General features: G+C 36.4%; 1 protein-coding gene across 1 annotated transcript in view; it reads left to right on the top strand.

Moving 5' to 3' along the window:
• The window catches only part of COL19A1 (collagen type XIX alpha 1 chain), a 307,933-nt gene that overhangs the window by 233,753 nt on the left and 47,578 nt on the right, over nucleotides 1–26,602 (top strand). Inside the window, exons 20-37 of the mRNA XM_072832451.1 lie at nucleotides 2,230–2,292; nucleotides 5,630–5,665; nucleotides 6,644–6,679; nucleotides 6,774–6,827; nucleotides 7,540–7,593; nucleotides 9,205–9,258; nucleotides 10,162–10,251; nucleotides 11,207–11,251; nucleotides 11,352–11,429; nucleotides 12,978–13,013; nucleotides 13,121–13,174; nucleotides 13,313–13,366; nucleotides 14,740–14,781; nucleotides 19,387–19,491; nucleotides 19,575–19,628; nucleotides 19,892–19,945; nucleotides 25,081–25,134; nucleotides 26,540–26,593. Coding sequence (XP_072688552.1) covers nucleotides 2,230–2,292; nucleotides 5,630–5,665; nucleotides 6,644–6,679; nucleotides 6,774–6,827; nucleotides 7,540–7,593; nucleotides 9,205–9,258; nucleotides 10,162–10,251; nucleotides 11,207–11,251; nucleotides 11,352–11,429; nucleotides 12,978–13,013; nucleotides 13,121–13,174; nucleotides 13,313–13,366; nucleotides 14,740–14,781; nucleotides 19,387–19,491; nucleotides 19,575–19,628; nucleotides 19,892–19,945; nucleotides 25,081–25,134; nucleotides 26,540–26,593 — 1,017 coding nt within the window. The remainder of the gene's footprint in view (nucleotides 1–2,229; nucleotides 2,293–5,629; nucleotides 5,666–6,643; nucleotides 6,680–6,773; nucleotides 6,828–7,539; nucleotides 7,594–9,204; nucleotides 9,259–10,161; nucleotides 10,252–11,206; nucleotides 11,252–11,351; nucleotides 11,430–12,977; nucleotides 13,014–13,120; nucleotides 13,175–13,312; nucleotides 13,367–14,739; nucleotides 14,782–19,386; nucleotides 19,492–19,574; nucleotides 19,629–19,891; nucleotides 19,946–25,080; nucleotides 25,135–26,539; nucleotides 26,594–26,602) is intronic.

The raw sequence follows: 26,602 nt of genomic DNA, 5'->3' as shown, positions 1-26,602 counted from the left end.
GAGCCCAACGGCTCCATCCCAGGACCCCAAGATCATGGCCTGAGACAAAGGCAGATTCTTAACCTACTGAGCCACCCAGGCACCCCTACACTGGGAATTTTAACACATAGCAGATGAGAGACAAGAAGGTCACTCTGCACACTGTAATTCTCAGACAAGGCCAGTTGTTTATTTTGTCTTTAAAACCAAGAGCAGTTTGCTTTTTAAATATATCTACCAATTTTGCCCTCTTCTTACTTTGGATAGAATTTATCATAACTAGAAAAAATGGCTTCTGCTACAGTGTGGTAAGTATAGGACTGATAACTGTACACTGGATATTTAGATGATAGAAGGAAAATGCTTATATTAACAAAATCAAGATTAATTTTACAAAATATATTCCACAAATCTAGAAGAATCCTTTGAAAAATACCATCTTGTTTATCAATTACATATGACAAATTCCATCTTCCTCTAGTGTAAAGTCACAAGATATTGATTTCAATAGCAAAGTGGAAATAAGCCAACATTTTTAGGACTGTAATAAATTTTTGCTTGAAGTACTTTGGGTAGCCTGTTGTTTGAGGCTTCAAAATAAACAGATAAACATATTCATAGAAGGGAAAAGAAATGAAGATGTGCACTGCAACCTTGTTTATAATAAAGAAATCTAGAGATAACCCAAATAGCCATCAGTGGGGCTTGGTTAAACCCCTGGTATGTTAACATTATAGAATGCTATCCAAAAAAAAAAAAAAAAAAAGAATGCTATCCAGTGGTTACAATGAGTGAACTAGATTTATATGTGTTAATAGAAAGGGATATCAAAAACAACCTTGAGTGGAAAAAGTTACAGAATATAATATATAAAATAAAGCTATTTATGGGATTCGTTTTAAATATCCCAAGTAACATATTGTTTATGATTATGTATGTGCAGTAAAAGTGAAAAAATATGAACTGAGAATATAAATAGTGCATTTAAGAGAGTGGCTCCCTCTGGGATAGAAATAGAGGGGGAAATACAGGACATTTCTTCTTTGTAAATGTTTGTATTTCTGTCATTTTGGGTGCCTGGTACAGAGAGGTTTGATGTATTCCACCTTATGTTTTATGTAGATTTTTTTTTCAAAATAAAAAATTTACAAGACATATGAGAAAGGTATATGCCCAGAAATGCAATGGTGAGCATCAATTTGCAAAAATGCTTTTGAGGTTAGAATAAAGCCAACATACATAGCTTCCAGTGGCTATGTTTACCTTAACCCTCATGTGGTATTCAAGGATCTCAGTAGATGTTAAAAGGAAGCACAACACTAGGACTCCTCCAAAGTCTGATTCGTGATCTATTTCCTTTCCGCATTATTATTTCTCAATTGTATTTCCTCAGAATACTTTTTATATGTCACGTACAAACCCCTCTTCAAGATCTCTGACCAGAACATCTTAGACATTCCTAAGCTGCTGTTGCCGCATCTATAAGAATGCTTTCTTTGTCCACAGCCAGTCATTTAAGTGATCATATAAATGCCGGAAACAGCTGAGAGATTCACTTTTCTTCCTATGGCTCCCTCACTCCTTCACCTCCCCCGCCTAAAAAAAGAAAGAAGTGTCTGAGATAAAAATAAGTCCAGATCATTATGACAATGTAATAATGTCTTTAAGGTTACACACATAATTTTTTTTTGGCAAAACAAGAAAATTATCATTTTTCCTTCTCTGGACATCATTCCTTGAAAAATAGTTTTTAAAATAGTGAAAGGGAATAAAGGGGAAAGGAGAGAAACTGAGTGGGAAATATCAGTGAGGGTGACAGAACATGAGAGACTCCTAACTCTGGGAAATGAACAAGGGGTGGTGGAAAGGGAGGTGGGTGGGGGATGGGGAGAGTGGGTGACGGGCACTGAGGGGGGCACTTGATGGGATGAGCACTGGGTGTTATGCTATATGTTGGCAAATCAAACTCCAATAAAAATATATTAAAAAAGAAAAGAAAAATAATTTTTATCTCACATTAATTTTAAATATCATAATGAATATTATGGATTTCTGAAAGAGCTGAAGGCATTGTGAAGTGCTGACAAAACATTATCATGCAAACAGTCTAACTAGTTTCAGAACTAGTTTATGATCTCTTGGATGATAGTAGAGAAATTCCATGCTTGATAGGAGCACAAGCAATCACTCTGAACCCAACAGTATTCTTCTGACTTCATGCAAAATCTCTCTTCTACTTTTTCTCAAAAGGGTGAAACTGGACAACCAGGATTCCCGGGATCCATTGGCCCGAAAGGTCAAAAAGGAGAATCGGTAAGTATGAAAGCTTTTAGGACAAAAGAAGGATATTTAAAAAAAATAGAATTAAAAGCTTTTTTCCTAATGAGCCCCAGTTCCATGAGCTTTGTTTGCTCCTGCCTTGGCAAACAACAATAGATCAAATATCTATGCAAGGCATGAAGTCACTCAGTCTATTTTTTTAAAAATGAAATAGGTAGGCTGAAAAAAAAAAAAGAAATAGGTAGGCTGTTATCACCTCTATTCTTCACATGAGGTAACTGGGATCCAGAGAGGTTAAGTAACTTGCCTTAGGTCACACAGCTAATAAATGTTAGAGCTATGAATCACACTTAGGTAGGCTGATTCTAGAAACCAGAGTTTAAAAATTACTAAGCTGCCCTGCTATAACTAAACAGTACAGCTATAATAAATAATAAAGTCAATATATCAAAAGATTAGAGCTAATATATCTAAGAAATTAGAAATGTGTATCTATATGCTCTTAGTATACCTTCTGAAGTTATTTTCCTTCCTTAGTTTTTATAAGATCAAAGTACCTTCTCAAGCCACTTTTCAGTATTACTGAGACCACTTTCTTTCAAGATTTAGTTCTTGTGGTAGAAGAAAATCTAAATTATCATTTATATCCAAATCGGACTGGCTTAAAAGATTACATGAATTCTAGTTAAAAATAACTTTTTAAAACTCTGCTAAAAGACAAAAACAACCTACTGCAGCCCATAAGAAATGGCAAGAATCAGACTTCCATGTTTCATCTTTATTAAAAAGTATAATATTTTTTAAAAATCAATTTTCCCTTTTTCCTTGTCAGAGGGAACAAAGGACTTTGGTTTAGCAGGGATAGTGAATGCAGAGGTCACTAAAATGTCTGTGTGCCAGATGGAAACAGTATGAAATGCATTTAATATTACAAAGCCAAAATTTGTTTATGTATCTGCATAGGACATGTTTGACAATGAGAGTATCTTCTCTGTATTTACTCTTCTTGTTGTGATTATGTGAGATGATAAAATGCCTACATGATGAGATTAAGTGAGGTGCATGACATTGGCATGTTGACATAGCATTAGGATACTACTGACCTGGTGATTCATCAGAAGGAGGATCATCCACTTCTAGACTGCAGTCAACCGTCGATAACAAATCATGGAAAAGGGAATCACAGATAAGGGGGAACTACTGAACATCTTTGCCTGCTTTCCTCTCTGCCCCCCACATACGAGAAACACATTTTTACATTATTATAGAGAGTACTTTAGCTCTTTGTGGTCTCAACCTTTCTATCCCAGAACAGAATCCGGACTTGACTTGGCAAAATAAACAGAAGGCCCGAAAAGAGGAATGGTTTTCATCGAAATTTGGATTCTGAACCATTTATCCTGAATGGAAGTTTCTCCTTCACTACTGGATATTTGGAATATGACTATATGCATCACATGTTAGAGCTTATAGTTATAGATGAGTTTACAGATCAAGAAATAGAGGTTCTTCAAAGGCAAGTGACTTGACCAGATAGTAACCATTGGAACTAGGACTAAATATCAAGTCTTGAGATGACCAGGCTCCTAGTTTTGTTTTGTTTTGCTTTTAACTTGTTGCTTTAATCAATGTGGATTCACAGTGGCTCTAAGTAAGCCTGAGATAAGCAAGTGACATGAGCAAAAATAAGCAGTTATATAAGCAATGAGGCCCATTGCTCATATCTAAATATCATCTCTTATCTTAAAAATCAAGTAGAATTTTTGAATTTAAGGCTGACAGATAAGAATATAAATAAAGCCCTGATCTAATATTTAGTAAATAAACAATAATAAGATATTTAATCACATTGGCTAGATACAGGGCATATTATAGTAGGCAAGGTTATGCTAGGTAACAAATTAACCCTGAAATTTCTCTGGCTTTATGCAAGAAAGGGTTTTCTCTTGCTCATGCTACATACCCAGTATGGTTGGATCAGGAGGAGTGGGTACTGACACCCACTGCACTCAGGTACAAGGCTGATTACCACCAGGTAACTAAGCCATCTGGAATACACAATCTCAGTCACCACGCAGGGGAAATGGGACTGGAGAATCATAAATGGGCCTCAGCCTGCCAGGAACACATATCGCTTCTGCTCACATGTCATTGCCAAAATTAGCTGCATGGCCCCAGGTAACAGCAAGGGAGTAGGGAAGTATGGGAGAGAAGAGTTGAGCCCTGTCGTCCCTAGTACATAGGACATGAGGTGAAAAACACAGGGGTTTACTTACTAACCACTTATCTCCTATTAGTGATTTATTTAAGGGACTCACAGTCCCTAAGAGGACCTTCAAGAATAATATTATCTAACATATCATTCTCACACTTTCTCTTGACTTTCATATGCACAAGAAAAAATTTTCTAAATGTATGGTTTCCATCTTATTGTCACATCACTCACTTCAAATCATAAGTAAATCAAATTACAAATAAAATCAGACTGAGCAACCAAAGCCTGGGATTAAAGTCAAGCTGTTTAGGTTTAAATCCGGAATGATCTCTCACTGGCTATATAACCTTGGGGAAATTACTTAACATCTCTGTGCCTCAGTTTCCTCTAATCACACCTACCCCAGTGACATGTAAGAATTAACTATAATAGTGATTAGATCAGTGCTTGATACATTATAAGGATTTAATGAACATCAGCTATTATTGTTATATCTGTATAACTTGAAACTCTCTAATAAACTTTTACTAGGTACCAACAGAGTACACCAGAATGCTGTGATAGTTGAGATGAATTATATCCCTACATTCACAGAGTTTATAGGCAAGATAAACAAGGAGACATAAAGTGAGTGAATGCTATTTTAGGAGAAATAACTCATAGTTACTCAGAACCTTTCTGAGTCTCTTTCCTCATGCTTAAAATGGGACCATATCTTCCTCCAAGCATTACTGTGAACATTAAATGAAATCATGTCCATGTAACTTCAAAAAGAAAAGCTAAGAAGAAAAAGCATGTGAGTGTGTGTACATGTGTGTGTGAGAGAGAGAGAGAGAGAGAGATCATCTCTGTGAACCATGCAAGAGGAAGCTTTGGCCTTGGGCAGCATTCCAATTTGTTCCACTTAGGATTCTCAAAATAGTATTAGAATGATTAACTTACTGTTCTCTTGGGAATATGAAAGAGTTTTTTAATTAATTTTTATATGCTTCCTTTAAACTGCACAAGTGGACTATGTGACATTCTGAGTCATTTTCAAGGCTTCTTTGTGACAGAGATCTGAATTTGGCCTGCAGGATTTATCCACATTTGGTTTTGGACAGTTTATTTCTCAAAATGTTCATAAATGATTCTGTTTTCTACCCATTTTCCTAGGGGGAGTCTCTTTCCAAAGGTGAAAAGGGAGATAGAGTAAGTAGATGTTTTATCACTATCTTGGGTCTTCTACTTCATCAATTTCTATCTCTCTGATTTCTCATATGTATACTTTGGAGTCAAATACATTTGATAAAATAAGCTCTCTGAGCATTTTACTTTTTCCTCTGTGAATTTTGACTCTTTTATTTTGATAAATGAGAAATTCTGAACCCAGTTAAGTTTGTCATGTGATGACACTTTACCACTTGGCTTGGGTAGTGTATATTTTCTTTGACCATTACCATTTGTGATTAGACATGAATGTTTTGAAAGATATACATTTAAGATATCTAAAATACAAAATGAAAATCCAAGATTTTTTTTCAAAAATTCTGTTAATGATACAAATTGAATTTATCAAACAGGATGATTTTATCAAAGGGATCCAGAAGTCATGGAAATAAGGAAAGCAAACTCATAATAGACAGTATTGTCCCTTTTTGTATGACCTTAACTTTTTTCTGTTTTTTTTTTTTTTATTAAGTACATATACCCAATGATGGAATCACCATAACACAAATTTTACTTTCTTTTCCTCCTTCATCTGAAGTTTTAATTCTCTGAGATGTAAGATTAGCTGACAGCAAATCATGACAATGTCACCTAAGTGGAGAATGAAGTGATTACAGAGTCAAAGTGATACTGGGCAATAAACTGTTATAAAAAAAGAAAGATATCCTGAAGCCAATACTACACTACATGTTAACTAACTTGAATTTAAATAACATAAATAAATGAAAAAAGAAAATAAGGAGTTATTGTTTACTTATTAGCAGTAAGTATTTTAAATCATGTTTTAGAATGCCTCTCCCTAACTTCATCATATCATCCATATTCCCCCCTTTATTATACATTAATTACTAGAAATGCAGATAAATTCAAGTATTAGAGATGCTCATTCACATCTGAGTTTAAGCATTACATAAATGGTTTGGGTTTTTTTTTGTTTGTTTGTTTGTTTGTTTTTTACAGGGAGAACCTGGGCTAATAGGATCACAGGGAATAAAGGTAATCTCCTGACCTTCTTCATTGCATCTCCAACCCAATGAGATTGTGGAGATTAAAGTAACCATTTCACTTTCCTTCCTACCCATGTGTTCAGGGCGAACCTGGAGATCCCGGTCCCCCTGGTTTAATAGGAAGCCCAGGACTAAAGGTATATAAGAAATAACTGAGATAAAAGAGGAAATAATTTTGGATTATAGCCATTTCCGTGTAAAACAAAGTGCTCTGGTGTGCCACTCATTTTCTTCACAAATATTCTCAGAGACTTTATCATGTTTCCATGGTGATTTTCCCCCCACTGACTGCATTTATTACACACATAGTAATTGTGCCTTTTGGTTCACAGTAGGGTTTTTAATCTCATTTTCAGAGCATACTCACAATAGCATCCCTAAAAGCTTTAGAGTAAATAATGTGAGCAAAACCAATGACCCTGAGCTATATCTTTAAAGTGAATGGGATTCAAGATTCAATCTCTAAGCTTTAAAGTAAATGGGATTCAAGATTCAATCTCTAAGCCAAAATTATGCAGATGCTTGAGTTCCCCATGTAGAATTCCACAGGACTGTCCCAAGAAAGATCAGCTGTCAGGAGGTGCAGGAAAAATTAATGTGCTGTGCTCCCACCAAAGTGTAAGGCAGGTTATCCTGGTGTCACTTGCTGGTGGGAAAAGACCCATTTAAATGAGAACATCTTCAAACTATCTTTGTTTAGTCCAAGCACATTTCAGAATTACTCAGAGAAGGTAGGATGGTAGAGAGCTCGTCTTTCTGCAGATAAAGGTCATACCATGTTTTACGTATATTCAGGTCTGATCTAATTTTTTTTAACAGAGTTGAAAGATATATCACCTTCTCTTTCAGGGTCAAGAAGGACCTGCAGGCTCTATGGGACCCAGAGGACCACCAGGAGATACTGTATGTATAGCACATACAGGTGTCTTTGATATGTGGAAATTAAATCAATGTCTTAAAGAATTTCTACATCTTTCATGTGACTTAGTTATACTACCTTTTCCAAAGATGTGGGTCATCTCTACTACCAAAACTGATGACACTTGATGTCAGGGGTTATTAGGAAGGTCAATTAACCATCTTAATCAATTAAGACTCACCAAAATCCTCACTTGAGCAAAATAAGAGAAATAGTTGACCATAACTTCTTGGAAACTGAGCTCTATCTGACCACAATTCTAGCACTTTCTATGCAACTATTAGAATCTTTCCTTTTCCCATCATCTTGGGAATAGTCCTGTGACCTTCCTACATTTATATGAGGTCCTTTTGAATATTATTAGCCTAATAAATCAGTCTTTGGAAGTCAAATTAACTAAATTATCATTTTGGACGTGCTTGTCAGTGGTGTGCCACCAGTAACAGAACTTGGAAACATCAAAAGAAATAAGGACAACTATGAAAGCAAGCATTTTCATTATGTATGGCTTTGGCTCAATTCTCCATCCAAAAAAGATACTTCTTAAGCTTTTGTTGTTTTCTTGCAAGAGCCTCTAAAAAGAATAGGTCTTTAAGCTGAAAATATTTCTATAATGCTATTGGAGAAAAGTCTTCAGGTTACATTATTACCTAATTCTAGTGGTCTCACTATTCTCTCTGTCTCTGTTGCTCTCTTTCTCTATCTTTCATGTCTTTTAAATGCATTTTTCTATCCATTCCCCCAGATAAGCCTTTTGTCCCTTGGACAACCACCCTAGCCTGGCCTTCTGACAACTTGGGAGTTAAGACTCGCCATCATCCTCACTTGAGCAAAATAAGAGAATTGGCTGGCCATAATTTCTTGGAAACTGATCTCTATCTAGCCACAATTCTAGCACTTTCTATGCAACTATTTGATCTCTCTTTTTCCCATCAATATGGGAACAGCCCCATGACCACCTGCTGTATTCTCCATGCTTCCTGACCGAGCTTCCAAAGGTCTCTTTTTCAGTGCATTTGTTCTTCTTGGTACTTTGAACACTCAGTTTGTGAGCAAAGCTTTTTGTTGCTCCCTCAAGCCATTTAATGAGCCGGTATGGATGTACCTAGTGAAGAGATCTTATGAAGAGAAAGAAAATGCTGGTGGCACAGGTAGAACCATAGGTTGCCCAAGAAGTGAGATTAAGTGATAGCGGCTGGAGCTAATAAAGAGAATAAAATCAAAAGAGAAAGAGCCAGTGTTGCCAAATAGAGTAAAAGTATATTTTCCTATTTACCCCATCATCCTTCTAAATCATAATGTGATGCTACCAACTACCGTCCTTCCACCCTTTCTTGGGAATAATATGGATGGGGCATTTGGTTCAACTTTCCCTTATTTGATTTCTTTTCTATTACTTCCAGGTCACTTTGCTTGAAACAACAAGCCACATATTTTCACTAATATGTTTTCCTTTTTAATAGGCCCAAATCAATCCATCCCATTATAGTTTGTATCTTACAATTCTGTTCTCCTGACAAAGACTCACAGATAGAAATGCTCTTATAATAGGAGATACTCTAATTGTTCTTTTCCATTAATTCTGAATTTTCTAGGGCTTGCCAGGAGAACATGGTATCCCGGGAAAGCAAGGCATTAAAGGAGAAAAGGTATAGCTCCCATTTTAGCCATTTTGTAAATTAAGTAGCTAGGTTGGAGGAGGAGCCAGAGGATCATCAGGGCTTTGGGGGAGAGAAGGGGTAGGACAAGGCTGCTGGGATTGTGCAAGAGACAGATAGACACATAAACTACAACGTGAATGGTGCCCCCTGGAGTTGTGCATGCGACAGCCCTCGTTCTGACACAGAAATACAAAGTGACAAGATGGGGATCCCTGGGTGGCGCAGCGGTTTGGCGCCTGCCTTTGGCCCAGGGCGCGATCCTGGAGACCCGGGATCGAATCCCACATCAGGCTCCCGGTGCATGGAGCCTGCTTCTCCCTCTGCCTATGTCTCTGCCTCTCTCTCTCTCTCTCTGTGACTATCATAAAATAAAATAAAAAATAAAAAATAAATAAAAAAAAACAAAGTGACAAAATGGACTGATTCACAGATGAAGACCTCAGGACCCAGAAAGTCTGTTTCAAGCTCAGCGACAGATTCTGGAGTAGATCCGGGAAGTCTCTATCTTTCCGGACCTGTTCCTTGTTGTCTACATGGAAATAATATATTAATATTGAACCTTTACTCACAAGTAACTTAAAGATAACATAAGAATCATCTAAAGAACTTCTGGATAGATGTCCCTTTTGTGCATGTATTTATATACATGCATATGGCATGATAATTGCTAAACTTATAACATTACTCATCACAAAATCAAAATGCATTTAAAATAACTAGAACAGTGCCTTGCATGAATGAGGCCCTCAGTACATATTGTTGAATGAGTAAATGAATGAGAAAATGAAGTTTGGCTATGATGATACCTTAAAGCGATGGAAACTACTCCCTGCACATCTCCCACCACAAACCCGAGCAATGAAGTAAAGATCTTAACCTTGTTTTCCTCAGGGAGATCCAGGTGGGATCATAGGCCCTCCTGGGCTGCCAGGTCCGAAAGGTGAGGCAGGTCCTCCAGGGAAAAGCCTGCCAGGGGAACCGGTAAGTACCAGCCGTCTTAATATCTCCCTTGAAAGTTCACTAATTTCTGCTTGTATGTTACCAATTTCAGATCACAGGTATAGGAATAAGGTGAAGTCTGCAGAAAAAGAAATATTCATCTTGTTCTTTAGGTCAGAGTTCTAACCTCTTTGGAAATCTGATAGAACTGAAGGGATCTCTTCTGAAAAAAAAAAATCCACATACTCATTTTATGTAGAGTTTTAAAAGATTCATAAGCTGCCCCCCTCCCCAAATCTTCTGCATGAATTCTTTAGGGTCAATGGAGCTAGTAAGATAGACTAGTTTAAAATCACAAACCTTCCTAGGATGCTATTGTTAAAATAGAAGAACTATTTCTGAACTTTTCTTTCCGGAGGTTCTGCAAGGATGGGCATTCGTGGTCATTTGCAGAACATGTCCTTGTGGTCCGGGCTATTTCCAGGACATAGAAAAACTGGATACCTGAAAAATCTAAAGAACCAATATGCCTATTTCACATACTTTTTCCCTCATCCTCTTTGATGTTTTATACTAATTGTGAATAATAAATAGTTCTCAATATCAGATGCCTCATTTTAAAGATAAAAACATCGTTTTTATTTTATCTTAATTCCTGTACATAGTGTTATATTCGTTTCAGGTGTACACTATAGTGATTCAACACTTCCATAGATGACTCAGTGCTCACCATGATAAGTGTACTCTTAATAGCCTTCACCTGTTTCACCTATCCCCCCACCCACCTCCCTTAAAAATGAAAACATCTTATATTTTAAAGTAACTATACAAAATCTATAACCTAGGGAAAGTTGTATTCCCTCTACTTTATTCTTTGACAGAAAAGCGTTTGTTCAAGAATAAAGCACAATGAAACATTGTTGAGTTATAACCTCCAAAATGCTTTTAACCTTTTTAGAAAAAGAAACTTATTTACCTCTTTTTTTTCTTCTCTTAGGGATTAGATGGAAATCCTGGAACACCCGGTCCTCGCGGGCCAAAGGTACGAAAATATCATAGCTAATTTCTAAAGAATTAATAATAAAATACAGAAATTTTTTGTAGCTTGAGCCTCATACTAACAGAAGCCTCTTGTTGCACAGGGTGAGCGAGGACTGCCAGGGGTCCACGGTTCTCCAGGTGACAGAGGCCCACCAGGGGTGGGAGTTCCTGGCCGAACAGTAAGTGAAATTCCATCAAGCTCTTAAAACCCTGTTGGTTCCAATAATCAAATAAAATCCAGTGACAAATTTGAATCAGGAAAAAATAATAAAATGATCAGAGGAGGAAATATAAACACTAGTCAGAGTGAGAGAATTCATGAGCCTTGAGGTTACATCACCGAGCACAGGGATGGTGTTGTTTATTGATGTACACATGCTGGACTCATGTACACTGATTTTGGGTTATAAGCAGTTATTTTACCCTTTATTCCTCTATTCTATATATTAAAAAGTACAAATTAATGTTTGAAAGATTATACAAATATCTGAGATTAAGTTATATATTACTGTTTGATTTTAGTGAAAATAAAATAGTTTTTAGTGAATTTAAAGTGGAGTATGCATAAACAATATAATATCAAAAATCTCTTAAGTAATATCTTCAGGAGGAGAAAATATAAGTCATTTATAATAGGGTAGACAGAAAATGTGCAGTTTTTTAAAATATGTTTTAGCTACAAGAACAGTGCCTGATAGTAACAACCCCTGTATGTGTACTTGTTGACTAAATAGTAGTAAGAGGTAGAACTTTTTATTTCCTATGAAAAAAAGGAGAAGATTCTGAAACAAGAAAAGTAGAATTCTAATGACATTAGTTTGGGAAATTGGCCTTGTAATGAAGTTATCATGAGAGCTAAAAGAAAACATAGTGAATAGGTTACATGTGTGTGATTGATTCTCTGGGGCAAGAATATAAAAGACCACTGGAGATGGGAGATTAAACACAGTATAAAAAAAGGATCAAGAAATGACTAAAGAAGTGAAGGAGGTTGAAGGAGAAAATTAAAAAGTTTATTAAGGGCACAGTATAAATAGAAAGGGTGCAAACAGTAGCTTTGACAGTAACAGCAATATGAATATTTCTTTTAAAAAATAAGAAAGGAGATATCATTGAGCAGCTACTGAAGCCAGCTGCTGAGAACTCAACTTTTTACTTACTTGGGTTGTCAGTTCCTCCCTCCATGGTGTGTGGTTATGTACCAGGGAGAGAGCTATGATCATTAGGTTCACTGATCACTTCCTAGCCTCATGTTGGCTACCCCAAATTCCAATTTGCTAAAGTAGAAAAAAAAATGACAATTGATGCTTTACTGCCTGTTCCTGTCACTGAACACCGGTTCTGGCAATGTCTTCAAATGGAAAAATGACTCGAAGTGGAAAGCAAAAAGGAAAGCAAGTTCTGAGCCAGTTAGCCTATCAGCAGCCAGGTTCCAAACAGACAGACTTTGGGTGCACAGAGTATTTGTGAAGGGACAAGGACAGATGATGGTACTCAGAGAGATATCCTAGGAATCCTAGCAAAATCACTCTGATGTTTCCAGCAACAGGCATCTGGTTAGGTGTTTACCTGCCATTCAAAAAGTCGTAGCCCGCTTCACAGTTTTCAGGGTGTGTGATGTGGCAAGCCCTGTTGTTCCACTGAGTAAATTATAATATATAATCTTACTTGGATAATTTATGGACATTCCTGGAAGAATTGTGACATTTGGATCTCATTCTACTCAGGGCTCCCAAGGACCAGCTGGAGAGCCAGGTATTCAGGTAGGCTCCTTAACCAAGTTATTAGGCACAGAAAATCTAACTTGATTATTTTTGGAAAATTACTAAAAAAACTATTCTCATAAGTAACTATTCTCCCCCTTTGACAGGGCCCTCGAGGTCTCCCTGGATTGCCAGGAACTCCAGGGACCCCAGGGAATGATGTAAGGACCATCTTTACCTCCTCCTCCCAACCATCCCATCTCCTCCACCACCTTTACCTCCTCTTCCTCCCCACCACCCCATTTTAATCTGCACCTGTACCACTGTGCAAAAATTTGAACACATGATTCTGTTTTCAGGGAGCTCCAGGGAGGGATGGAAGGCCAGGTTTGCCAGGCCCCCCAGGTGACCCGGTAAGTCAACAGACTATGCCTGATTTTTGTATCTTTAATGCACCCAAAAGCCAAACAGCCTACCAAGCAACTTTTACTGTCCAAACTAATTAGAATGCTCAGTGACTGCTTGGTGATTTTGTTTATCCCCATTATTTTGTAGAGGGGGAAAAATTCAAGCTGCATCAGCATTTTTGCGCGTGTGATGAATACTTATTTCCTAAGGGTATAATTCAGTTGTACAGTTTTGCCCCAGGCTGAGCCTTGGCACATAATGTCTCAATCCCATGGAAAATTGAGTTAAAATATATAGCCACAATTTCTGTTCTTTTTAATGCTACTGACTAAATGAATTTCATTCTTCTAAATGAAAGTTTGCAGGTAAGTTACCTACAATGTGGTACATATCCATTGATTCTGAGGCTTTAAAATGCTGAGATGATTAAATTATAAAAACTGGCTTGAGTAGGCTCTTAAAAAATGGATTTAGGCACTAACTGTATGTTCCAAAGTTTTATTTCAGGATGAACCTGGCTTTGAGCGACAGTGAAATCCCCTTAAATAGCCTCAGAATCGGCAGTTATAATTTGAGAGGCCATATGGTACATGACATTGTATTAAGAGTTTTGTATGATAAAATCCAAATCTGGCCTCTAGGTTCTAAGTCTCACAAATCCTTCTCCCTCCCACACTGGTTGGGCCTTATGTGCCTTTATAAGCTACGTGCAGAGGCATATTTTAGCCTTATTTTAACTCCACTGCCTAGTGAATCATGTGTGTGCATTATCTAGGATTCTTATAAAGTGTTACTTGGGTTTCCAGTGTCTCTCTCAAAGGACATTTTAAGACATGAGGCCTGAACACTGCCTGAGTTCCCTCAGTGGCTCTCTTGCAAATCACATAAGCCACCTATTGACTCTTTTGAACTTCAGTGAGAAAGAACTTTAAGGCAAACTCACTCTAGACTTTTCATATTTCTCAGCAGCCTGATAATTTGCTTGGCAGAGTGGTGACTTCCTTTTAATAAATGATTTACCTTCATGTATTATTTAAAGCTAAGAATATATTAGGGTTCGCATAAAGTTGCCATGTCATGAAAATATAAAATAGAGATGCATAATCAAAATAACAATATGAGTGTGTTTACATGTTCATAGTAGAGGAATAGTGAATACTTCTCAAAGTTATGAGTTCTGTCATTGTTATATGCCTGTTTTGTGATATGAACATAAAGCCAACCATTCTGACAGTGAGGCTCTTAGAAGCCCCATGACAAATATCAACTGGCATGGCACTTTGAGGGAAAAATCTACATTATATTGTATGTTTGTATTGTTATTATGTGCATGTATAAGTATAAATACATGTATCTGGGTTTTTTCTCCTAAATGCAGATTGCACTTCCTCTCTTGGGAGACATCGGTGTCTTGCTCAAGGTACTCTATTGCTATCTAAGAAATTATGTATTAATTTTTAGGAAAAGTTAGAAAGGAAACCTTGATCAGAAATTAAGTTAGCTGCTTAGCCTGAACTAAAATGCGATTTTTAAAAGGCATACATCTTTAAGATAGAAAAAAGAACACATATTTTTATGTACGTATGTAGTGCCACTTGTACTAATCCCTCCACTCTCTTCTTCTTTACCTCCCTGTCAGTTTGGGTGTAAGGGGTGGTAGGTAAAGGTGGGAGTTCTGAGATGAGCCACACAGAAGGAACAGTGTCATCAATACTCTTAAGTAGACCATTCTCTTGTCTAGAGGGACAGCTTTCTCACATTATGGGTGTTTAGCCACCCTGGCTCACTACTGTGAAACCTAATCCTTCTCACTTGGACCTACCCTCACCAGTCCCAGGATGAAAAGCAGTGCTGTTCAATACACAGCTAGCTGGCAGGGCTGAACTTTGATGTCATGGGATTTTACAAAGTGAGTTATAAAATTCCAAAGCCAAGAATTGCCTAACACCTGTTATTCTATTAAATAAAAACTATCTTTATCTATTATTCATCTCATAAGGAATTAATCTTGCTACCGTTTTTTTTGTCTCTAATACTGCCCTCTGTTTTATATGTAATGTAGATGGGGGAGAATGATAATGGGATACCTGTAAGGCTACGTTTTTATAATACCTTTTTCATGGCATGCTACGACTGAGTGAACCCCGATGGAAGCCTGTCTTTTTACATTATACTCAAACCTTATGTGTCCTATGAATGGACAATATATATGAGTGTACACACACGGAGGCTATATGTGTATACATGTGATTTATTTTATATTCCTAGCATTTAGCCCAATGGTTTGTACAATGACCTACATAATAGTAGACAGGCAGGAATATTTGTTGATTTAAATTCAAAGATTCAAGAATTTTAATATAGATATTTGCTAGATGTTTAAAAACCTGAGAATATATTATACATATCAATATAAAAATAAATTACAGGAGGTTTTTAAGACCTTCAAAAGTCAACATTTTCATAAAAGTCAAAAGAGAACATTTAGGGAGATTTTAAGATCTTATATTCATTGAGTTATAGTTACATGACAGACAACACACTGCTTTACTTATATCATCTCACTTAATCTTCACAATAATCCTGTAAATTTAGACTGTGGTAGTATCCCCATTTTACACATTAGAAACTAAAGTTCTGAGCCACCAAGTAGTTTCCTCAGAATCACACAGCTAGTAAGCACAACATTAACACATTAACACAGGTCCTCACACATTTTCTTAGTTTCTTCCCAAGGGCAGTAATACTGGAAATGGCAGGACTCTAAGAGTTATACCTAACCATTGCAGAATAGTGGAATCAGAACTTGTACACTTCAGCAGAAATGAATATTCCAATAGAATACAGAGTAGCTCACAGAATACATGAAAAGACTGAATAGGTTCTGCCAAGGAGAACCAGAACTCCAAAGGCCTGGAGTGGGCATCCTTGATAGTTTCACCAGGGCAACATCCCTTTAATGAGTGTGCTCTGCCACTGTTCCAGCCCTGACATTATCTCCCTTAGGTTCTCAACCCCAGGAGAGTTCACTGGTGAGAGGCAAGATGCCTCAACTGAGAGTCCCATCGAACTGCATTCCATAGAAGAGAGAAGGATGGAGTTCCCCAAAGCAGAGCCTAAATACAGGGATTTAGATTGGAGATTGGATCTGTTAGGCCCAACTAATGTAATTTTAAATCCTGATCCTATTTTATCATTATCCAATGCATTAGGTCTCCCTCTCAGGCCAGAGCCTTTAACAAACTTGGTCATCTGCTTTCTGTTTTCAAAAATATCTTTGGTTAAAGTGTAGTAAAGAACTGACATAATTCCAGGCCCAAATGAAATCCCTTCAGAAATCAAAGATTAGGTTAATCTGTGTATCACTTCCTCTTTGAGATTGTACATTGGCTTGTAACTGTTGCATCTCTATTCTCTCTATAAGAAAATCTGAAGACTTTTTTCAAGACCCTTAATGAGATCACTTCCCTTGATTTACCATTCTGGCAATCCTAACCTAAAGAAAATGGGGTCTATTTGAAATAACTCTTAGGTAATTTTATTGTCTCATAATGATTACACTTTTTTGTAGTTTTTTTTAATGTATATTTTTTATTGGAGTTCAACTTACCAATATATAGTGTGACAACCAGTGCTCATCCCATCAAGTGCCCCCCTCAGTGCCCGTCACCCAGTCACCCCATCCCTCCACCCACCTCACTTTCCACTGCCCCTTGTCCGTTTCCCAGAGTTAGAGTCTCTCATGTTCTGTCTCCCTTTCTGATATTTCCCACTCATTTTTTCTCTTTTCCCTTTAATCCCTTTCACTATTTTTTATGTTCCCCAAATGAATTTCCCCATATGTTTGTCCTTCTCCAATTGACTTACTTCATTCACCATAATAACCGTCCAGTTCCATCCATGTCGAAGCAAATGGTGGGTATTTGTTGTTTCTAATAGCTGAGTAATATTCCATTGTATACATAAACCACAGCTTCTTTATCCATTCATCTTTCGATGGACACCGAGGCTCCTTCCACAGTTTGGCTATCGTGGACATTGCTGCTATAAACATTGGGGTGCAGGTGTCTCGGCTTTTTACTGCATCTGTATCTTTGGGGTAAATCCCCAGCAGTGCAATTGCTGGGTCGTAGGGCAGATCTATTTTTAACTCTTTGAGGAACCTCCACACAGTTTTCCAGAGTGGCTGCACCAGTTCACATTCCCACCAACAGTGCAAGAGGGTTCCCCTTTCTCCACATCCTCTCCAACATTTGCTGTTTCCTGTCTTGTTAATTTTCCCTATTCTCATTGGTGTGAGGTGGTATCTCATTGTAGTTTTGATTTGATTACAGTTTTTTTAATGTTTTATTAAAACAATCAATTGAATAATTCATTCTAAAATGTTGCTGCATGTTGATATGCCAGGGTTTTGCTTCATACTGATATGCCACATTTATTTGTCTAAGATACAATAATTCATCTTCTTCATGCCTTTTGCAATATAGAAAACTTCTTGGTTTTCATAAGCCCTGAGGCATCTCTCTCTCTTCATAGTTTTTCAGATATTATAAGTAATGGATCTACAATTATGTAGGTATTTTTTAAATTCTTTTACCAACACATTAGCTCTATGAAAATATCCTGATGGCAAAATTAGTTTTGGGAAATGTTGCATACTCTGGCTCCCTTTTGTATATACCAGCTCTAAGAATGGACCACCATGAAGAGAGATCTTTAATGCAGCATTTTTTAGGGAAACTGCCTCAGAACTTTTTCAATAGTATACGAAATTTGTCTTCCAAGAAGCGTATTTTTTGGAAATCAGACTTATTCTGATATTCACTGAGTCAAAAATATTGAACTTGAATAGCTATGGGCTTTCTTGCCAACTTCTCATTAACGGCAAGCTTCAGTTCCCTTTTTATATTTCAAGATTCTTCCCTTTGGTGAAAAGGATGGAAGAAGAGAGGCTGATACTGTCCTACCTTCTGTCAACTGTTAAAATTAAACTATCTTCTCCATTCAGTGGTCCCTATTCTGTGCCTTTCCTGATCACATTCTTATTCTAACAATTTAAAAATAAGCATTTTTAGGGCTTTTCACAAACACCTTTTCTTTAGCAATGTGATAAGAAGTTTATCTTGTGATCTCAGACACTTAAATTCAAGCCTTTCCAGATCAGCTAAAGGTTATAGAGAGGCAATGGCAAGGCAATTCCACTTAGATTTCCTATCTGCACTTGGATTTGACATGGAGTCAAGTCCAAGTCACTCAAGTAATTACTTCTCACATGAGTGCTTCCACTGACAAAATGTTGGTAAACTGTGTGCAGGGTCTTACAACTAATTTTGTCCTCAAAAGGAAAAATCCTTTCTTCACAGCTCATTCTTTCTTTCTCTTTCTTTCTTTCCTAATGATTTATACTATTGGTTGTATGAGGTCTGTAGTCTTGTTAGTTATTCTAAACTTTATTACTACCTCCCCTTTTAAATATGCTGTTAAACAATTGAAACAGTCTATGTTCTTGATTTATGTCTCTTTTCCTTATATATTTGGAACTTTCCATTTACATATCATCATAGACATGCTTTTTTTTAAAAAAAAAAAAAGATTTATTTATTTTACAGAGAGGAAAAAATCGCATATACGAGCAGGGGTCAGGTTGTGGGGGTAGAGGAAAACGAGCAGACTCCCCTCTGAACAAGGAGCCTGACCTGGGGCTCAATCCCAGAGCCCAGAGATCATGACCTGAACTGAGGTTAGGAGCCAGATGCTCAACAGACTAAGCCCCTTAGGCACATCGACATCCTTTAAAAAAACAAAAAAAGTCACCAATATCATAAACAGATACTATTGACTAGCTTCATAAGTAGTTTTTACCTCATGAAAAGTCTTTTCAAATTGGTTAAATTAAGTCACTGAAAGAAGTGCTGTAACAATTACTGTATCATTGGTCTCTGACAAACGTTCAAATCTGATCAGACCTCACTTTTATTAATTGCTTTGATGAATCTCTCAGTGACCTTATCTCTATACTCATTAGAACTTCTGTGGCAACTGCCAAGCCAGTGTCCCCGGGCTGAAAAGCAACAAAGGAGAAGAAACCAGCGCTGGTGAGCCTGGAAAGTATGATTCTATAGCCCAGAAGGTGAGAAGGCAGGCTGCATGTTGATGAGCCCTATAGTTTACACCTAGTGCCTTCTCTCACTTCCAAATTGCTTTGTCCTCTAGGGGGACACAGGCCCACGGGGTCCTCCAGGAATCCCAGGCAGAGAGGGACCAAAGGTAAGGCAGTTTCCTCTACTCTGTGCTACTGCCAGTTCAGTGTGGGGGGAAAAAACAAGAACAAAAACAAACTTAAAACACACTACTTTTTATGAGAAATATTTTTGGAAAAGTGGTGTAAAAGCCATTTGCAAAGGTTATTTTTTTGTGTGCCCTGACTCTGTCCAAATTACATGTCCCAAGTGTACTAAGAAGAGATATTACATTATTTCAAAAGATGACAAAATTATTCAGTATACTAGCTGAATTTCTTGTCTCTTTAGGGAAGCAAAGGAGAGCGGGGCTACCCTGGGATACCTGGAGAGAAAGGTGAAGAGGTAAGACTCTTGTCTGATAATTGACTCTCTTTTATAGATTCAAGGAAGGACATCAACCTGTCTATAGCTCATGTTTAATGCTAAGTCAAAGAAAAAAAAAGATTTAGGTATGTTGTTTCAAATGTCAAGACAATTTAAATAATAATACATTGATGTTTATCATCATGATTCAGTTTTTGAGATAAGAAAAATAAAACACAGAGTGGACCCATCAGGTACTATGTTTTTGTTTTCATGTGGCAGATAACAATTCCAGCTCTCTCAAGATTAAAGGAAGGATTTACTAAATAGAATCCCAAGGTAGCTATAGAATTAAACAACCAGCCTAGGGACAAGGGCAGCTGCAAAAAGCAGAACCTCCCTGGAATATTGCTATAACATGCATGATTCAACTTCAGTGACCTTGGTTTGTCTGTCTCTGTTCAACTTCATACTCTTCGGAGGAAAAAAAAAAAAAAAACCCTACCAAAAGGATCTGATTCAACTAGTTTAGATTAGCGGCCCACCCCTAGACTAAGGTTCAAAGTCAAATGTACTTTTGAGACAAAGGCATAATTTTCTGACTCTAAGCCATGGTGATGCTCAGGATATCATTCTTTTCCTGCATAATTTACCTTAACTATTGGAAAAACCAATTAGGATGATGAATTGTTGTTAGTTTAAACAGTTTTGATGCTAATAATTCTTAATGAAAGTAAGTAAGCCATCTGGTATATATTAACCTTGATGTTAGTACTGAAAATCATAACGGTATAAAGTAGACCTCTTTTTTGAGTCAGAGTTATATTTCACATTACAAATTATCACCATGTGTTATTGTTTTTAATATTGATTTTATTCTAGAAAACTATGAAAACTGGCTTGCTTTTTTTCCAAATTAAAATTTGAAGAAAAAAGAAATACAACATTTATTTTCATCTATAAATAAAGCAGTAAAGGCTTCTTCATGCTTCACAGGAAATTTCACTAATGTACAAGCCCTATATCTGATTTTAATAGTCTAACAGCTTTTAACTGCCTAGATTCAAGGAGTAGGCTGTAGAGGCAATTGAAAAGATAGTAATAAAAAGATTAGGAAATAATTGGAATTCAGGTTTTCTATAAGTGACTCTAAGTAAAATTTATAAGAAGTTAATTTTTATTGATTCTACAGGATACCTTGCTCTCTTGGTAAACTGAAATGCATCATTATTATTACTCAACTATTTTAGTATGTTCTTTCTTAAGTATAATAGACCCTTGTTATCTGTGGGGAATATGTTTTAAGAACCCCCCCGCCTTGGATGCCCAAAACTGCAGAGAGTCCTGAGCCCTACATATACTCATTTTTCCTATAGATGCATACATGTGATAAAGTTCAACTTATAAATTAGGCACCGTAAGAGATTAACAATAATAACTAACAGTTAATCACAATAATTATAACAATATACTATAATAAAAGTTACGTGAATGTGGTATCTTCCTCCCTCTCCAAATATCTTTTTATACTGTGCTCATCCTTCTTGTGATGATGTGAAATGATAAAATACCTATGTGATGAGATGAACTAAGGTGAATGACATAGGCATTTTGACATGGGTGTTAAGCTGCTATTGATCTTATGGCCATAAGTCAACAGGAGGTTTATGTGCTTCTGCTTCCAGACAGCAGTAGAATACTGAAACATTGGAAAGGCAAACTACTGTATACTTCTTGAATTCTTAACAGAGAATACACAAAATTTACACAAGACTCTTATTATATGAGGAATTATTATTACTATATGTAGCAATTTCAGAAGGAAATTTTTTTTGGTTGTTTCTTCACATCACATGAATTATATGAATAAGCCTGAAATAGCATACGAATTCAGTTGGGCCTTTTGGAGGGGATAGGGTAATGCAGGCTTTTCCTCTCAGACAGATAGGGAGTAATGAATCTCATCTACTTGGGTAGACTCAATGAATAGTATCTGCTTGGACTGAGATACTACTTGAAATTATAATTTATTGATTCGTTTAGGTGAATGAAACTTTGAGAATGTGTACGTGTCTAAGTGGCCAGTAAACTATACTATTTTAATATGTATATAATATCTATTGTACAAAATCTCAAGTATCTGTTCTATTCTTAGTGGAAAAGACACAGAGGGAATCTCATCTCTTTGAGGACTTCTAATTATCATGTCTTCATTTTAATCTGTTTCGGAATTTAGAGGAGCTGCCTATTTGTTCATTGCTCTGCGAAGAGGGACATTACCCTCTACATTTTTTCCAGATGTTTCACAAATCTAAGTAGCAACTTAAAAGACACTAATAGAACACACTCACCTCTCATACAGTGAACTCTTGCTTGGAATGCAGATTTTCCTACAATATTTCAGGATAATAATTGATAAATAGGCCACGAAAAATATTGTCAACCATAAATTATAGCAATGGAAAAATAAATATTCTTGGTAGCAACTGAGCTAGGATTTGTAAAATCAAACTATCAGTTCAGAGAAAGAACTTAGCTCAAATGATCCTTGAATATCTATGCAATAAATTTTATTTTGTATTTTAGTTTGGCACTATATGCTAAATTGACTGTCCTACTCTTTAATATGTATTTGTCTTCTTTAATGACCATCTTGTCTTCTAAAATTATCTTATTGCCCTTTATGCATCCATGGTAACTTTTACCCTTACTACAAAATTTCAGCTTGTTCAGAGAAAGACTGCTGAGAATGATTTTTTTTTATTTATGGACTAAGGTTTATTTTAAAGTTTAATGTGGTCATCAAAGGTTAATGAGTCCCAAGCTTATAAATTAAACTACCTAAAGACTCACTCAGCATCTCTTGACTGATTCAGTAATGAGACTAAAAGTAGCAAAAAAAAGAATACATATGTACACCCATATCTTATACATGTACATATAGAGAGAATTTTATGGAAATGTGGGTATTTTGAGATAAAGCAATTTGTGGTATGGCATTTATAATCTCCAGACACTTAGAGGTGCCATTTCCAAAGGAAATTTGTTTCCTTTCAATTTATAAATCTATAAATATGTTAAGGGTGAGGGAGTAAAAAGAGACAATGCAGCATGCCAGTGTGTCCCATCCACACATCTGTGTGTGCACATGCACACACACACACACATATATACACACACATACACACACAGCATTGCCAGTGAGGACGATACCATTTTGAAGAAAGAATATGTCCACATTCTTCAACACAAGCTTACATAAGATTTTACCCAAAACTCTTATTTCATGAGGAATTTCAGCATGTTTGAGGAGATTCTTTTCAGTATTTCTTCATATCAGAGCACACGAAAAAACCTGAAGTAACATACGATCCCATTTGGCATTAGATGGACAGGTCTGGCAAGAGCTTGGTCCTTAATCACACTGATGCAAAGAATCTTGATTCAAGAGAACCTGGGCCCTATAGAATTCTCGTAAATAAATATGCAGTAGTTTTACCATGGTCGCTCCACCTAATATTTATAATGCGTGTAAAAATGTATATTTCACAGTAAACAATAAAGGAAATTTGTTATAACAATGAATGGTTTGGTAATATAAAAAGATTACTCAGTAAAGAAAATTAAATCCTGAAATAGGGGGATCCTTCAATCTAGACCTTGACACATCATATGGTTTTCTGAAATAACAAAAGTGTATTTAAAAACATATATTTCTAGTTACAGAAGTCATCTGAGTTCATTACAGAAAACTTGGGAAATACAAAAAAAAAAACACTAAAAAGATAAAAGTACTGCTAAGGGAGAGTAATTGGTAATAGTTATATTATGGTCTACACCCCTCCTTTATAATTCCAAAGCTCAGAACCCTCTGAAAACCCTGGAAAATTTTCCCAAATATGCAGGAAATTCTTTGGCAGCAGAATCTGACCTGAAAACATATGGAGCCAGTCTATTTATCCCACTTGATAAGAATATCATGTTTTGCTACAGAAATATTTGTATGTTTGTTAGAGGGTGCTGCCCTAGGCATCACGGGGAGTGTCGCATAGTATCTAGTGTGAGCGCTATGTTATTTTCATTAAAAAAAAAAAAATCAGAAAATTCAGAATTCTGAAACACACCTGACACCAAAGGTTCCAGATTAGGTACTTTGAACTTCTAGCATTCTCATCTTTTAGAAGTCCATTGATAATTTTTTTAAGATTTTATTTATTTATTCATGAGAGACACACAGAGAGAGAGGCAGAGACACAAGCAGAGGGAGATGCAGGCTCCATGCAGGGAGTCTGATGTGGGACTTGATCCCAGGTCTCCAGGATCACGTCCTGGGCTGAAGGTGGCACTAAACCGCTGAGCCACCCGGGCTGCCCCCATTGATAATTTTTAATAATTTATACATTACTCTGTGGAACCCTTTGTAACTGTAATTTTTCCATGTTAGCCAGTAGTTTACTGAAACATGATTTTAATAGTTGCAAAATATTTTATATTATTCTATGTAACTTATTTAACTAATTTGTTGTTGACACACTTGGTAAAAGAACAAAATTAATTACACAAACTACCAGTTAATCTTGCCAGTTCTTCCTTGAATATATGAATATATCAGTATCTTAAACCCTATCCAGTATAATTAGCATTATTTTACGAGTCCAAGAAGAAGGAGGAGGGGATATTCATTCACTTTTATGCTTAAGCCATTAAAGGGTTCTAAATTTAAATTCACTGATGAGCCAAATTTCTTCTTATAATGAACTGTTCAGCTAAACTAAATATTATATCATAAAACATATTCCATTTTTCCACTAGCTGAATGAAGCATTAGTGTAATCGTGTATTTCTTTGATGGCATGCTGCCAATCTGAAATTTGTATGTCCATGCTTTAGCAATGCCAGATTCTCAGTGATGCTATTGTTGATGGGGTGGCTCTGTGAGCTCAGAAATGCTCTATGAATCACCAAACACACTAAATTATGTTTGCTGCAGATTCCATGTCATGGCATTTTAGCTCATCATCCTTACTTTTTGAAAATGGGTATTTGTATATCGTATATATCATGCGTTTCAGCCAACAAAAATGTTTAATTTCAATAGTCAAAATATTCGGTCAACTAAAATGCCTTGTTTCTAACTACATAGCAGATTTTATGGTAGGAACTGTTTCTTCTAGGGTCTTCAAGGAATTCCAGGCCTTCCAGGTGCTCCAGGTCCCACTGGACCCCCTGTGAGTATTTGCTAAAGCTATTCCACTCACGCTTCATATCTGCTGGGATGATGCAGGGTGAACTAAATTCTCCGTTCCCTTTTGTTCTCTATGCCTCTCTGTAGATTATCCAGCCTTTGCCTGGAAAAGTGACATCCTACCTCTCAGATTTTCAGTTAGTATTATTTTAAGGCTGCTCAGGGTCGTGGAGATTTGTCACCAAAATTCTGCCAGAACAGAAAGCAGTCTGTGATTAAACTAGTCTATTTAAATAGAAGTTAAATGTAAAGGAGCATTATACTTTTTCATTATCATTTTTTGACATTAACCTTTGGAAGAGATATTCAGATGGTTACACCCTTTACATTTTTAAGTACCATAAACTAAGAATATATATTTTTAAAGAGGAAAAAATGGGTCAAGTATTATCACATTTGATTTATCTTAATTCCTATTTATCCATTAAAATACCTTCTACTTTAATTAGCACTTTTTTTCATTGTCCCTCAGACACAACTTTGGGGTCTTTGTGTCTTTGGTTATACTGTTTTCCTGAAACAATCTCTTTTCCTTTCTTAGCTGCTAAGCCCAACCTGTCACTAAGGTGGAGCTGATAATTCTAGGGTAGCCAGTTAAAATACAGGACATGCAGTTAAATTTGAATTTCATATAAATAAATGGTTCTAGCATAAGTTTGTCCCAAGTATCATATTTTTATTTGCTAAATCTAGCAACCCTACTCAAGTCTCATATTCTCCAGCAATTCCTATGAGTTCCTATGCAAATAGATATTTACCTCACAAGTAGGCATGTGGGCATGCTCATTTGTACTTTAAAGCATGGATTCACCATAATTAAAATTTTATCATTTATGCTTTTACCACAGTTGTGTAGAACAAACATGGCTTTAAATTGTACATTAAAATTAAAAGTTAAGAGTTGTGAAAGGAACCATGGAAATTATAGCTAAGTCCAGTCTCAAAGAAGAATTAAAATTACATTTTATTCTCCATTGGTAAAATGCAGATCACATCACTTAATATGCACATTGTTAATTCTCCCGCGTCTTGAAGTATTTAAAATGTTGATCGCTACCAAAATTATAGCTCATTTAGAAAGGCATAATGTTATGTAAATTGCCATTTAAACAGCAAGGCTAAATTCTTAAATGTATCAAAAGGTTCCAATTAAGGTCATTAAATGTGGTTGGCCAAGGTGAAAAAGCGACCACAAATACAAATTTTACCCTTGCAAGGGCTTATCAGCAGGATACAGCTGCTGTATCAGCCTGAAGAAATATAAGCTTTAGGACTGATTTAATTAGGATCAAATGACCTTTAAAATGTATCAGTTTTACAACCAACTTCCAATGCCTTTGGCCATTTAGTTGGGTTTTTTGTAACACACTTAGTTTTGTGTTTTACAGGGCTTATTGGGAAGAACTGGACATCCTGGTCCTTCAGGAACAAAGGGTGACAAGGTACAGAGG

The sequence above is a fragment of the Canis lupus genome, chromosome 7 (genome assembly GCF_048164855.1).
Source record: "Canis lupus baileyi chromosome 7, mCanLup2.hap1, whole genome shotgun sequence".
In the NCBI taxonomy this organism is placed as follows: Eukaryota; Metazoa; Chordata; class Mammalia; order Carnivora; family Canidae; genus Canis; species Canis lupus.
Note: the sequence above shows the minus strand (reverse complement) of the source record. Positions and strands in the feature narration are given on the sequence as shown.